The 13,679-nt window shown below is 33.7% G+C and overlaps 1 protein-coding gene across 1 annotated transcript; it reads left to right on the forward strand.

Annotated features, from left to right (window-relative positions):
* Positions 1 to 9,142: 9,142 nt before the first annotated feature.
* On the forward strand, positions 9,143 to 9,592 carry LOC129231183 (uncharacterized). Its single transcript, XM_054865430.1, has one exon. It carries the CDS (start codon positions 9,143 to 9,145, stop codon positions 9,590 to 9,592), a length of 450 nt encoding a protein of 149 aa, XP_054721405.1.
* Positions 9,593 to 13,679: the final 4,087 nt, after the last annotated feature.

Raw genomic sequence — 13,679 nt, forward strand, 5'->3', positions numbered from 1 at the left:
ACATTTACAGAAAAAGTATCAACAACTAAAAGCGAAAAAGCAAGAGGTGCGGTGTCTGGGCTGTGTCGGGTCTACTGGCATGTTGAATCCAGATGGGGCGATGCATAAAAGCGTCAAAATGCAAAGACAAACGAATGTCTTGTGCACATCTTGTTCGAACTAAAGGAAGGCATGCAAGCTAAACAGAACCTTGAGTGATTTCGGTGAAACCCTGCGGCTTTGCATAATATTCAACAAATGCTGAGCTGCACCATGTCTTAAATTACTGCTCTCTTGTTAAAAGTGTTCCAAGATAGTCGTTGACATGCACTAAAATCAATTGTTGAGCTTACTGTGGACCGAGTTAAAATATTTCCTGGAGGTTATAAGGTGCTAACCATTTTCGTTAGTTTTCAACACATGCTCCCAAATTCAACGGTTTTAATTAATATTCGAAGAAACTTTGTTTGTGGCAGGTATTTTTTACAGGCTTTTCATTAAGACGAAATTCGTAACTATAAAATCGTCGTTTAAATTTAGACCTAGGCATCAAAGGACCTCTGGGCCAAATTTTCAATCCGAAGTAAACTGCAGATTTGTATAAGGAACACACACATACATCCATTTTTATATGTACTGTGGATTCGTATGTTTCCTTGGTAAGGACATCATTTGTAAATGAGTAAAAATCATCACTTATTTTTTTAAAGCGATTTAATGTAAACGCATGTATAGAAGTACTGTCATTTAGCTTTTAAAACCAGATAAAACTGACAAAGCTTTAATTTTTTTTGAGGTAACATACGTAGAATGTAAAACAGTACAAGTTATATTACAAAAATCACGGGACGCAGGAGCGTCCCGCCGCCAAGAGAACCAAACGTCAGCAGCCAACAAAAGCAAATCTACCGCCAAGAAAGACAGAAAAAAAATAAACGCGACCAAGAATACTTTACACAACAGAACAAGTTGGGGTTTTCTGGGTTTTTCACCCCTCTGTATCTCAGCCCCATGAAGATCCCCGGAGTTGATTTTTGGTATAATCAATATCTAGTGGCCCCTGACGACGTAAACCAAAATACAATCCCATGGACAATCAGGGAGAGGAGGAATTTAAGTTATAAAATCGCTGTTCAAAAAAGTTTTCGCTTTCTTTGACAGGGCTACAGCCCAGACGAAAAGACGAATCAAGCTGAAATTCCGCACACACATTCCTTGTGCCCTACTGATGTGCCTTTTGTGCCATTTGACTCCCCTCACCCCTTGTTTTTACCCCCCAAATCGTACATTCCCGGGGTTCTGCAGCAGCTCCCCGGGGGGCTATGGTAATGATTTTTTGCATACATATTCTTGGGGGGCCATTGAGGACATATACAAAAATTTAAATCCCACGGACATCATGGGCCGGAGTAATGAAAGTTTGAAAATCACTAATTTTCCCTAAATTCATGTGCACTTACTCTCAGCTTATAGGATTTGTTAATCTCTGACTGCAATTGTAATGCTAGAACAGATCTAAGATCTAACAATTAGTCAAAAGTTGTCTTTGGAAATGAAAATTAATCAAGACTAATAAAATAGTTGCAACTAAACGTTAAATCGCGGATATCACAAATTTGGTACAGCGACTGCGCATGCGCTCATTGGGCGTTCACTTAGCTCATTGGGCGTTCTGTTTTAAGATTCTATGTTTGTTTATATTTAAGCAGAGAAACATTAATGAATGAGATTAGAATACAATCCCCCCCCCCCCAGTTTCACCGATACGAATTTTCTTTCCTTCCTGTTTTTCAGTTTTGATATATTTAAGGGGGATGAAATTTTAAATGTCGGCAAAACTATTAGTAACTATACGCATATGAATATGATACATCTAACTTTATAATTGAAAGCGAAAAATAGCACTTATTTATTGGTTTGCTTATTTTCTAAATCAATGCATTTTTCACAAACATAACATATTACGAATTGAAATATATGAAATATGTGTGTGGATATCCGTGTTTTGCAGTAATTTGCTCACAGACAAAATTTTTGCAATTAATTTAAGCAAGACTCTTGAAATGAGCTAAGTCCACGCTCATACGCAGTCGCTGTGGCAAATTTGTGATATCCGCGATTTGACGTAGAGTACAGTTGCATAAATCTTCTGACACACTCAAATTTAAAATATTTAAAGACTTGTTTTTTTTTTTTTTTTTGTTTTTTTTTTTTTTTTTTTGCTTGGTCATACATGCAGTTTGTCTTTTTAGTAAACTTTTCAACAAAACTAGGTATTAAACAAGACAGAGAGTTCTATCAAGAGAAAGGTAAATCACCCAACAATTAAAATTATCCCATAAAACGTAAAATAACCCACGATTTAAGAAAAGAAGTCATTAAATAAAAACTGAAAAACTAGATTAATATAGCCCGCAAGGGGCCATTCATTAATTACGTAAGGATGATTTTGGCAATTTTTGACCCCCCTCCCCCATTTAAGGGTACGTAAGATTTTTCACCCCCCCCATTCTTACGTAAGTTTCCATTTCGTTTTTCAAAAGAATGAAAAACGAATCTTACATCACTGGAATCGTTATTAAATTCACTATTTTTAAATTAAACCTTTTCGTGTAAAGAAATATTTACTAAGACGTTGGAAGCTAGACTGAATGTTTTTTTGACATTTTTTGTTTATGATACGATACTAATTAAGAATAAAACATGCCAGCGCGATTCTTTTATTATATTTTACAATAATCATTCTTTGTAAAACAAAGAAAAATCAGCTTATCTTAATACGTTTTTTACCTTTCAGACGCAAATGAAATATGGTCCCTGCGAAACCACTAGACCGCACGATTTCTAATGTAAAATATCGACTTGGAAAATGTTACGTAAGAATATGGTTGACTCCCCCCCCCCCAAAGTAAGGGTATGTAGAGATTTTTCCAACCCCCCTCCCCCTCGAGAAACTTACGTAATTAATGAATGGCCCCCAAGTTGTAAAACATTAAAAAAATAACTTCATGAAAATGTTGAATAATCCGTCAAATAAAGAAGATGTAATAGAATTTATTGCGAAGTTGTAAAATACTTAATTTAAAATATTTTATTTTATTATCCAAGCAGTTTTCTTTGCAACAGAGAGGCTACAAGAATTGCAATAAAATTTAAACGGCCCGATTCTCACCAAACGAACATATAATCTTACTGGTCAGAAAATAACATGACGTAAAATTTAGCTTGCCATTATTGTTCCTTAAAAACACAAAAGAACGTTGTTTCGATTGAATATTTATAACTTGAAATTCTCAATTCTAAAAATACAGACAAAGTAATAATATCAATGCAAAATGATGTGATATCTCAGCAAAAACAACCCTGTTGTAAAAATTTCCCCGCCAAGAAAACCTTGAACTCATCCCCACAAAAAAGAAAGCCTTCAACCTAAACCAAAAAACCCTCAGCCTTAAAAAGTCATGATATCTAGTTTGCCTGCCAAGTATCTGCCAAACTATCATCCTCCCTGTTCTCCTCTTTCATCACACCTACTTCCGTTAGAATATCCTCCCACCTCCAATTCCTCAGAAATATGGATAGATCCTTCAAATTGTTTGTCTTGTTTGGCGGGAAGCTTTTCTAATTGAGGTGGTTGCTTGGTGAGCAAAAAGCTTCCCGCCAAACAAGATAACCAATTTAAAGGATCTATCCATATTTCTGAGGAGTTAAAGGGGGGAGGATATTCTAACGGAAGTTGGTGTGATGAAAGAGAACAGGGAGGATGATAGTTTGGCAGATACTTGGCGGACAAACTAGATATCATGACTTTTTAAGGCTGAGGGTTTTTTGGTTTAGGATGAAGGCTTTCTTTTTTGTGGGGTTTGTTCAAGGTTTTCTTGGCGGGGAAACTTTTACAACAAGGTTGTTTTTGCTGAGATAAGGTTTTAGTGCTGCAAGTGCAAAAAACGTATTGAGCTTCCGTGTATAGAGAAGATATTGATTTTTTGAGGTTTAGAAAAAAAAAGAAATCTCCGGTTCACGTGTTTGCAATCTATCTTGTAATTTGAGCTGTTCGACGCGATTTCCTCACAAATTTAGTTTCCGCAGAAAGAAAAACGTTTGCTACTGATGCGTTTAAGTGTTCATTACACCTTGCGAGCAATATCCTGCAACAATGAACCATAATAACTTTAGTAAATGTATCCCTATCATCTTCAGTTTTTCCGATATAATGAAAAAAGGTTTTCGCTTTATTTTCTACCAATAATTGTTCGAACATAAAAACCAGAAATGTTTTTATGTTTAACCCTACAAACGGTTCGGGTCACTACGAACGCGGTTCTCTCTGTTTAACACTATAAATTAGCCCCATTTCAACTAAATGAATAATTGAAGTTAGCTTACTTAAATCCGTAAAAAAACACTTTCCGAAAGAACAGTTATGTTGTTAGAAGTTAATTCATTAAACCGTTTGCAACTTGATTGGAGTCCATTCAATTTTGGAAAAAAAAAACTTACAGATTCAAAGCTTCATAGTAAAATCATCAGCAAAGTTAAACGAAAATTGATTGTCATTCAAATATTATGAATAGAAGTTTCTAGGAATTCCTCCACTAAGCCTTGTCTTATTCAATAACATTAATGAATCAAGTTGAAGCCCTGATTGCCTCTCTTTCTGGAAAGGGAACGACCTTTAATCTTGGTTATTGATTACGTGCTTTTTAAAATGGTTCGTGATTAAACATTGAAATTAAGTGGATGTAAAGCATTAAAACATTTTATGCTCTTATTTGGGTGTGTTTTTTTTTTCTTTTTCTTTTTGTTTATGACGTTTTATCACGTTTATCTTTACATGCTTAAAATGTTAGATAGGTTTAAGTAAGACTTTTTAAAGGAATTTATAGCAGTTTCGAAAATGTAACACAGTATAGGAAAATTCGCGGAAATGGTTTAATTGCAATTTTGATAGACTATGGTAATAATCAACGCAATTATAATTACACTTGAAAAAGTGACCACATGTTAAAAAACAATTATAAAGTTTAAATTTTTATATACTTCTAGATGGCTATTCCCCCCCCCCCCCCATCGCTCTCACTCTAAAAATGGGAACTGCATACAGTTCCTTTCGGATTCCATTTACTACATACTAACGACACCATTATAGTTAATCAAGTGCAAGTTGAAGAAAAATCATAATAATAATATATTCTGACCACTAAATTTTATCTGGTATTGCTGATCTTGCAAGAAAGTTGCCCCAAAATGTTCCCCACTATTCAGCGACTATTATAACTTAAAAGAACTTTGTTATATAAAATCAAAATAATTTGCAGCAAAATAGTATACCAGCGTTTTCCTCACATTATTTTAATTTATTTTTGCTTTTACTTGAAATATTTAGCGTTGATTAATTTCTTAATTGATGTTCTACGTCACAAATTGTAAACGACTTCATTGGCTGCTACTACACCATTGTTAGACATTCATAATACATTTAGCTATTAATATTTTTGGAAAAATATTGTTAAAATCATTAAAAAAAAAAATTTTTTTCCAAAATTTTGCAAAAATTATGTAGTTTCGTTCAAAACTACCATCAACAGTGCACCAAGAGCGGGACGGAAGACACTCCGTCCCAGGCTAAAATTTGATAAAGGTGCACTTTTGTTTATTTTTACTTCCTTTTACAACAAAAGGAAGTATTGTATTCGCGAAAAAATTTTCAATCAAACATCGACCTTAATTTCCATTTGCTCACCCCCGAATGAATGTTGAGTTTTTTTTTTTTTTTTTGACCCGACCACACGTGGATATATGCCTAGGAACGTACAGACACCAGAAATATCCATTTTGACTAACTCCGAGTTAATTACAACGAGATTTCTAGTGACGTCCGTATGTACGTATGTGTGTATGTGCGTATGTATCTCGCATAACTCAAAAACGATATGTCCTAGAACGTTGAAATTTGGCACGTAGACTTCTAGTATAGTCTAGCCAAAACACAAAGCTAGTAAGACTCCTGAAGCATAAAGTAAACGCCATCTATCAAACTATTATGACTAGAAAAACATTGATTACACTCGAATAGCTCATATTTGATGGAATTTAATCTGAAAAACCGACAGCTGTGATTTATTTTCCTTAATTTCAGTAATAAAAGCTCTTAACGTGATTATTAGAAATGAATATTGAAAGTTTGTTGAAATTCAGAAATTGTCAGTAATGATAAATAACAGCAATATTTTCTTCTGTGTTAAATCATTCAAGTAATTCACCTCCAATTTTTACCAAGAAAAATGTGACGGCATTCGGGTCTCATTTCGCTTTAAAATAGAGTAAAATGTAGTAATCGATTCATATTTCTTGAGAAAAATCGATTTTTTCTATCGCTTCATGGCATCAATTTCCACTTTACCGAATTTGTAATCGAATTTTTATCTTGTCACTTCCACGAATAGCGAAACAAATTCCTTGATCTCGAATCATTTTTTCGTAAAACCTTGTTATTTTTGTTTTGTGTATAAAAGTCGTTTTTTTCCCCTTAGTCTTAAATAAAAAAATAGGAACATTGGAATGTCAAGCTCTGTAAAATTTCAGTTTTTGTACGGATATTCAACTCGAAGTAATGAAATATACCCTTCAAGCTTTATGTGCCAAGTTTAATCAAAAACCGTTTTATATTTTTACCTAAAACATGAAGTGCACAAATATGATAACTTTGTAAGAATTTGATAATGGTAAAATGTGATTTTTGCCATCGTTGTACCGAAGCATCATTTCCACGTTGATTCCCATTTCCAGTTCATATAGTTGTGGCAGTTTTTTACTTCCTTTGATAAAAAAGGAAGTATTGTATTTGCAAAAAAAATTTCACCCAAAAATCGGCCTTAATTAATATTTTGCTTACCACCAAATGAATGTTGAGTTTTTTTTTCAACCCGATCACACGTGGATATGTGCCTAGGAACGTACAGACACCCGAAATATCCATTTTGACAAACCCCGAGTTAATTACAACGAGTTGTCTCGTGACGTCTGTATGTACGCATGTATGTGCGTATGTGTGTATGTATGTTGCATAACTCAAGAACGGAATGTCCTAGAAAGTTGAAATTTGGTACGTAGACTCCTAGTGGGATCTAGTTGTGCACCTTCCTTTTTGGTTGCATTCGGAGGCTCCAAAGGGGGCCTTTTGCCTTTTTTCGGGCGGAAATCATTGTTAATTTTGATGTAAACTCAAGTGGTGTTATAATTTGGCGGACACTTGGCGATATATCGCCAATATTTTGGTCGCAAAGTTTTGTCGCCAACTTGGCGACAAATTTGGCGATGTTTTTTTTAAAATCTGGTTTCAATTTGACATTAAATTGGAGTAAAAGGAAGTCACGTGATGCACACATCAGCTCGTTTTTTTTTTTTTTTTTTTTTTTTTTGTAGCAGAAGAGCTCATATTCGAACCCTCTATCAGGAGCATGGGCTTATTTTGAGCTTGAAAAAGGATAAGTTTTACCTTTTACTGGCATTAGGTAACAGGCAAATCGAACGGAGTTTTGAAAAGTACGGAGAGTAACTTCGTGATTCTCAACTGTCGTTTTTTTTATATCATCAAAAGTTTAAAAAAAAATATGATGAGACTTAGTAACGACTTCGGTGGTAATTTACCACTGAGCTTCCACAAAAAAAAAAATTGTCTCGATTTCTTCCGGGTGCATATAGTTTTTGTTACATATTGTATTTATGACCTTGTTATCCTTTTTTTGGGTGAAAGCTCTTTAATATCATATGATGTGGATATGGAAATTCATCTTCGTCGTACGCATCTTTTTTTCTAGTTTTTCCATCTCTGTATAACTGAAATGAGGCAATTTTACATAATAGCAAATGAATGCCTAATTATTTAGGAAGTTGCAGCATGATTTAGGCAGGTCTATTGTTAGCACCATGACAATCGCGTTCTTGGGTTGCTACTCCTTGTTTTGTTATACAAGTGGCGTAACTTTAAATGCTTGTCTAATGTTTAATCAAAGCTTGATAAAGATCTTTTGATTGGTATTTTTATAATGCATATGTTTCAGAGATGTTGTGTTAGTCAGTAAATGCAAAATATTTATGCATAATATCACTGATTTTTAATATTTAAATCAAGGTGCTCAAAAAAGCTGATTTTTAAAATTATCCTTCCTTTTTTAGCTTCCTTAAAATAAAAAAAAAAATACAGCTATCTGCGTTAAAGTGAAAAAAAAAATGTAAAGATTGCATTTCCTGCTTGAAAAAACAGAGGTACTGTTTTTTACTCATTTTAATTATGTAATTGAGATTGCTCTTTAAATCACATGCTTACGATAGTATATTATCGGTTAGCTAGAGATACTGTCTCATAACATGATATTAATAAAGTTATTTATACACTGATCAAAACAATTAAAGGATATTGTAAGTCTTTGTACAAAAAATGTATTAGCAATTTTTTTTTTTTGAATAGAATCGCAGAAGGGAGTTACAAATGTAAATTTTTCTTAATTTCAGACATTGCAGTATGCAAAATTTGAGTTTGACGTCGAAGACGACGTTTTAGTAGCGGCCTATGAGATTTCACTCTTAACTTATTGTAAGACAAAGCAGAAAAGAATGATCGACATTCAGTAAGCGCGTTGTTTCGATGAGTGCGATGCCTCAGCGAACTCATTGAGCGGAATCAGAAGCTTCTAAAGTGGTTGGCAGGCTAGAGGGGAGCCAAACACAAGCCAAGGCAGTAGAAGCTATTGGAGTTTTGCGAAATGTGATTTCTAGGATATGGAAACGTTTTTTAGAGACTAGAAATGCTGGCCGAAGATCAGGGCAAAGAATACCCCTCCACTACAGCGAAATCTTCGCTCGGGTACTGGCACCACAATTTTGACACAAACTGTCCGAAATCGCCTTCACGCTGTAAGTCTGTATGCTCGTCGACCAATGGTGTGTGTCACATTAGCTGCGAGGCACCGTCACGCTACAGGGAGTGGGTAGCAGAGCATGTGAATTTGAGAAGACATTAATTTGGCAATATTCTTATCTCTGACGAGTCCAGTTCTTGTCTTTATCCTGATAATGGCGTATTTTCATCTGGGGGGAACGTGGCACTAGAAACAGTCCAGCGTTCGTGCCCAAAAGTGTCAGATTTGGTGTTGGTGGTGCGATGGTGCATGCTGGCATCTCCATTGATGAGCGCACCGATCTGCATGTCATTCCGAATGGAACTCTGACCGGTCGTCAAAGTAGGGATGAGATCCTCAGACCTCTTGATAGCCCTTACCCTGCAGCAATTGGAGGTGAACTCATGCTAATGGACGATAATTGCAGACCACATCGTTCTAACTTGGTGAATGACTTTCTTTTGGAAGAAGGAATCATACGAATAGAATGGCCAGTGTTCTCCAGATATGAACCCGATAGAGCATATTTGGGACATTCTAGGCAACGAGTTTCTGGACGCCTACCACCTCCACAAACTCTCCAAGAACTGGAAAGAGCTCTTCAAGAGGAGTGGGGCAGAATTCCCCAGCCCCTCATTAATAGCCTCATTGATTCCATGCCTCAGAGGTGTTTTACATTGCTAGGACTCCGGGGTTACCATACCCTCTACTAGAAGCGATTTTCTTTTAAGGAAACCCCAATTTTTACTCGCTTTTCTCATATGCCCGAAGTGCGTTTTTTCCCCTTTGTACCCAAAAGTTTTAAAAAAAGTTTTTTTTTTTCTGCCATACAAATGTAATTTTTATCTCACATAGTTTACTACGTCTGTCGATAATGTATCAATCATCCAAAAAGTTTTACAGGCTCAAGATCAACCCAAAACCTCAATATTCTTTAATTGTTTTGAGCAGTGTATATTTTAGTTGGTACCTTATTCGAGAATGTATGCATTTGAAAAAAAAAGTTTTGAGTGCTACCCTAATACAAGAAATGTCTTAGGAGAATGTTTGTGTTTAACTTTATAAACTAATTTCGTAATTAAATGCTTACATTTCAAAAACTTTTCCGGAGTAGAACATTTTAAAGTGAAAACATTTTCTCTCTTTTCATTGATTGCGTGTAAAGTTCTAAGTAATGGAGTTTTAATTGAAACTTGCAACTTAAAAAACAAATGTAATTTCAGAGTGTAATTTGATTTAGAGATCTGGTGAGGTGTGTTTAGTGTGTTTTTTGGTAGATCAACGAGTACATTCCCTTTTGTTTATTTGTGGCAGAATTCTATTTCAGCTTTAAAATCCTCTTTTCCCGTACAGAAAACCCCGTAGTAAATAGTTACTAGGCTTTCAATTTAATGGTGAATTGTAAACATTTTGAGTTTAGAAAATCTGTTTCTTTCAGCGTCTTCTACTATAAGGCCCCTTTTCATTTCTTGTGTGAACATTATTCTTAAAAACTGGCGTGTTTTTTTATGCGACTTGTAATCTTTAAGGGGGGGGGGGACACAATAATCGTCAAATTTTGCTTTTTTTTTTATTAATCATTTTAAATACTTTTCCGTTTTTTCATGCTTAAAAGGACGTTCAAATCTTGTTTCTATCTTGATTAGAACGAAAGATATAAATATTTTTGTTGCATGCATTAAACTAATATTATACTCAACTTTAAAACTCTAAATGCGTTCTTCACCATGATGCAATTTTTCCCGATGTTTTTCATTCAAACTCTTATAAGTCAAGACCTGATAAAGATAAAGTAATGAAATTTTCAAACAGTTTACTTTATTTTTTATTCGGCAAATTTGGGAAAAAAAAAGTTAACTGCAAAAAAATGTGATTTTTTTTTTAAACAAAGTATCTACGAATTTTTCAAAATTTTTCTTCAAATATATATATTTTTTACTGAATTAATATTTTTTGAATCGCCGAATAAAAAGTAAAGTTTAGATATTTGTGCATAATTTTTTGAAAGAAATGAGAATACCGACTAAGAATATTTTAAGTGTTAGCGATTTAAAACAACCTAATTAAAAAAGAAAAACAAATTTAATTTTAAAAAAATAAATTTTTATGTTATGATATTGCTTATTAAATAGATAATAATCCAGTGCAAAAAATTTCAAACTCTAAACTGTTTATTTTTTTTTTCAAAGTGTGTCCCGGAATCCCTTAACGAGACAAGTTTCTTTGTAGGGGGAGTGTTTTTAACTAAATTTATACTTCTGATGGCTTTTCGAATCAATACCACGTTTTGCAATACTCTTTGACTGACTGTTTAGTTGTAATCATAACTGTCATCTAAAAAATAAAGGAATCTCAATATAAATGAAAACACTTACTTATTATTATATTATGCACAAAATACCATCACATCCTTCTTGCCAATTTTACTTGATCTGGGACGTTATTTGTTGAAGTGTTAATTAGGAATACAGCGGTAAATAATTGGTTCAAATTGGCTTAAATTAAAAAGAAAAAAAACAATCTGTATTTGTTTGGGATATGAATAAAGTTACGCAACTAATTACTTTGCGTGGTCATAGCAGGCAAAATAAAAGATTTGTGTTTTACTGATAAATGTGATTGTATAGAAATATAAATTACTTATTTTAAATAATGTTAATCTAGGTTTCTTGTTAGACGAGAATAACAGGATAGGTGAGACATATTATTTAAAGCTGAAATAAAAATGTAAGTAAAGCTTTTAATTGGAGACAACATTTGAAATAAAGGGAATATTAAATTAACGCACTTAATTACTCAAGGGTTATATGCTCGTAACTAATACAGCTTTTGAAACATTTACTCTGGAACATTGTATTTTCTCTGTATACACATATCATCTGTTTGCTTTTTAAATTTTTTGGAAAAAAGTTCTTGGCGTTTTAAATTTAGTTGCCATTTAGTTTCGCTATATTATTTTAATGAAACGTTTAAATTTTTCGACAAGTGCATTATTTTCTCGCTTTACCACCTGTCAGTTCTCAGCATTTTATTACTTCTTAATATTTTTTGATAAATTGCATAATTAAAGGTGAAGCTTGGTTTCCATGTTGGGAAAATACTCATTTCAATAATTTTATAGTCAGCGATTATTAAAGCAAGCTTCAAATTTATGAAAATTAGAAATACAAATCGGAGGTAGACTTATTTGAAAAACTCCAGATTCTCCCAAATTTATTGCTGTTGCAGCATTTCGTGTGGAGATGAAACACGATTGCATCGCATTAGCAGAGATAATAGCCCCATCTTCACATTATATAATGAAAATATAAAGATCGATAAAGAAGTTTTGCTCAAATGCTCTTAGTTGAGTGCAGAAAACCTATGTGACCGATATTGGCCTGGCACGGAGCTGATGATGCTGACATTTAGTGACTGTATTCTCTTGTAGTTCATGTCTATTTTTGCAAATTATCTCCTTTGAGTCGTTGTAAAAAAGTGTTTTTGCAATAAAAAAATTCTAAAACAAAGCAATGTTGTTAGGGAAAAAATGTAAAAAGTTTTGGGGAAAAAAAATATTAAAAATTGATGTGTAAATTAGGTGTTATTTAGTGTAACCCAAAGAATAAATTTTCCAACCTTCTGTCCCTTCAAGACACTTGAAAAAGTGTTGAAATCTTGGTGGAACGAATGATGATCCATGCGGATTCAAGAACGTGGGTTGGCTGGTGAAGCAAGCAGAGAACGGAGCTCCCTAACGTAAAATAATCTCTCTGTGCTATATATGATCTCATTTCGTACTTTTTCATTCCTAAATTGAAGATATCACTGTAAATACAGTGCTTTTTCAATTCAAATACGTGACAGGAGCCTGGTTTTGATGGACTAAATTTTAAAATTTAATTGCTCTATAGTTATGGACTACTTTTAATAACAAATCCGTTGTCGGTACATTACAGACGAATAATTTTCCCGCACGAGGATAAAATTAACGGCAGAATTGAACAAAACAGGCGAAATATACATACCTCATTCAATTAGAGTATTTTGGCTGTGCTAAAACTACTGAAATTTAAGAACTTTAAATGTCATTGGCGCGGCACTTTTTCTTTTGGGAACTTTGAAGAAGTATTGTAAGTTTCTGATTACGAATCAAAAGGCCTGTAAATTTCTAGTACAGGCTAAAAACATTTTTTAGCTCATTTCCCAAATGCTCATAACAATGTTTGCATTTTCATATCCAACAGGCTTTGACTTTAATATATATTGTTTACTTAGTTGTACATTACGAAATGTAACAAAATAGCTTAGTTATTGAATTGCATTTAGTATTAAAATAAAAATATAAAACTGTATTATCGTCAACTACTGCAAACTGATAAGTTATTATTTAGTGACAATTTGCAGACATTGAAATCGCCAATAGCGAACATTTCGCAGTTTAATTGACAGTAAACCTACTCAAATTTCTTTTTTAAGACAAAGTGTGCCACGCCCTAAAAGCATTGATCATTAAACTAATGATCGTTTAACACGATGCAATAACGAATAAATATTATTGATTTTGAACATGACATGTTCTACGTTAGCTATAGAACTTAAAGTATATAAGCATAAATATTCAATATTTTTGTGAACAAACTGACGGCAGAAAATCAGATAATCTAGGTAATCGACGGTGTATAAAAATAGGAGATAATGATTTGACTAGTTTTAAAACTATTTTTAATCAATCAATAGATTAAGTTTACTCAATATAGTTATAGTTGTAGTTAGGACTCGACCGATGCATCGGCCTGGCCGATGCATCGGCGCCGATGG

This window comes from Uloborus diversus, chromosome 10 (genome assembly GCF_026930045.1).
Source record: "Uloborus diversus isolate 005 chromosome 10, Udiv.v.3.1, whole genome shotgun sequence".
In the NCBI taxonomy this organism is placed as follows: Eukaryota; Metazoa; Arthropoda; class Arachnida; order Araneae; family Uloboridae; genus Uloborus; species Uloborus diversus.

Excerpts from the sequence above, each read along its gene's own strand:
- LOC129231183 (XM_054865430.1), top strand. The coding sequence starts at position 9,143 with ATGGTGCATGCTGGCATCTCCATTGATGAGCGCACCGATCTGCATGTC.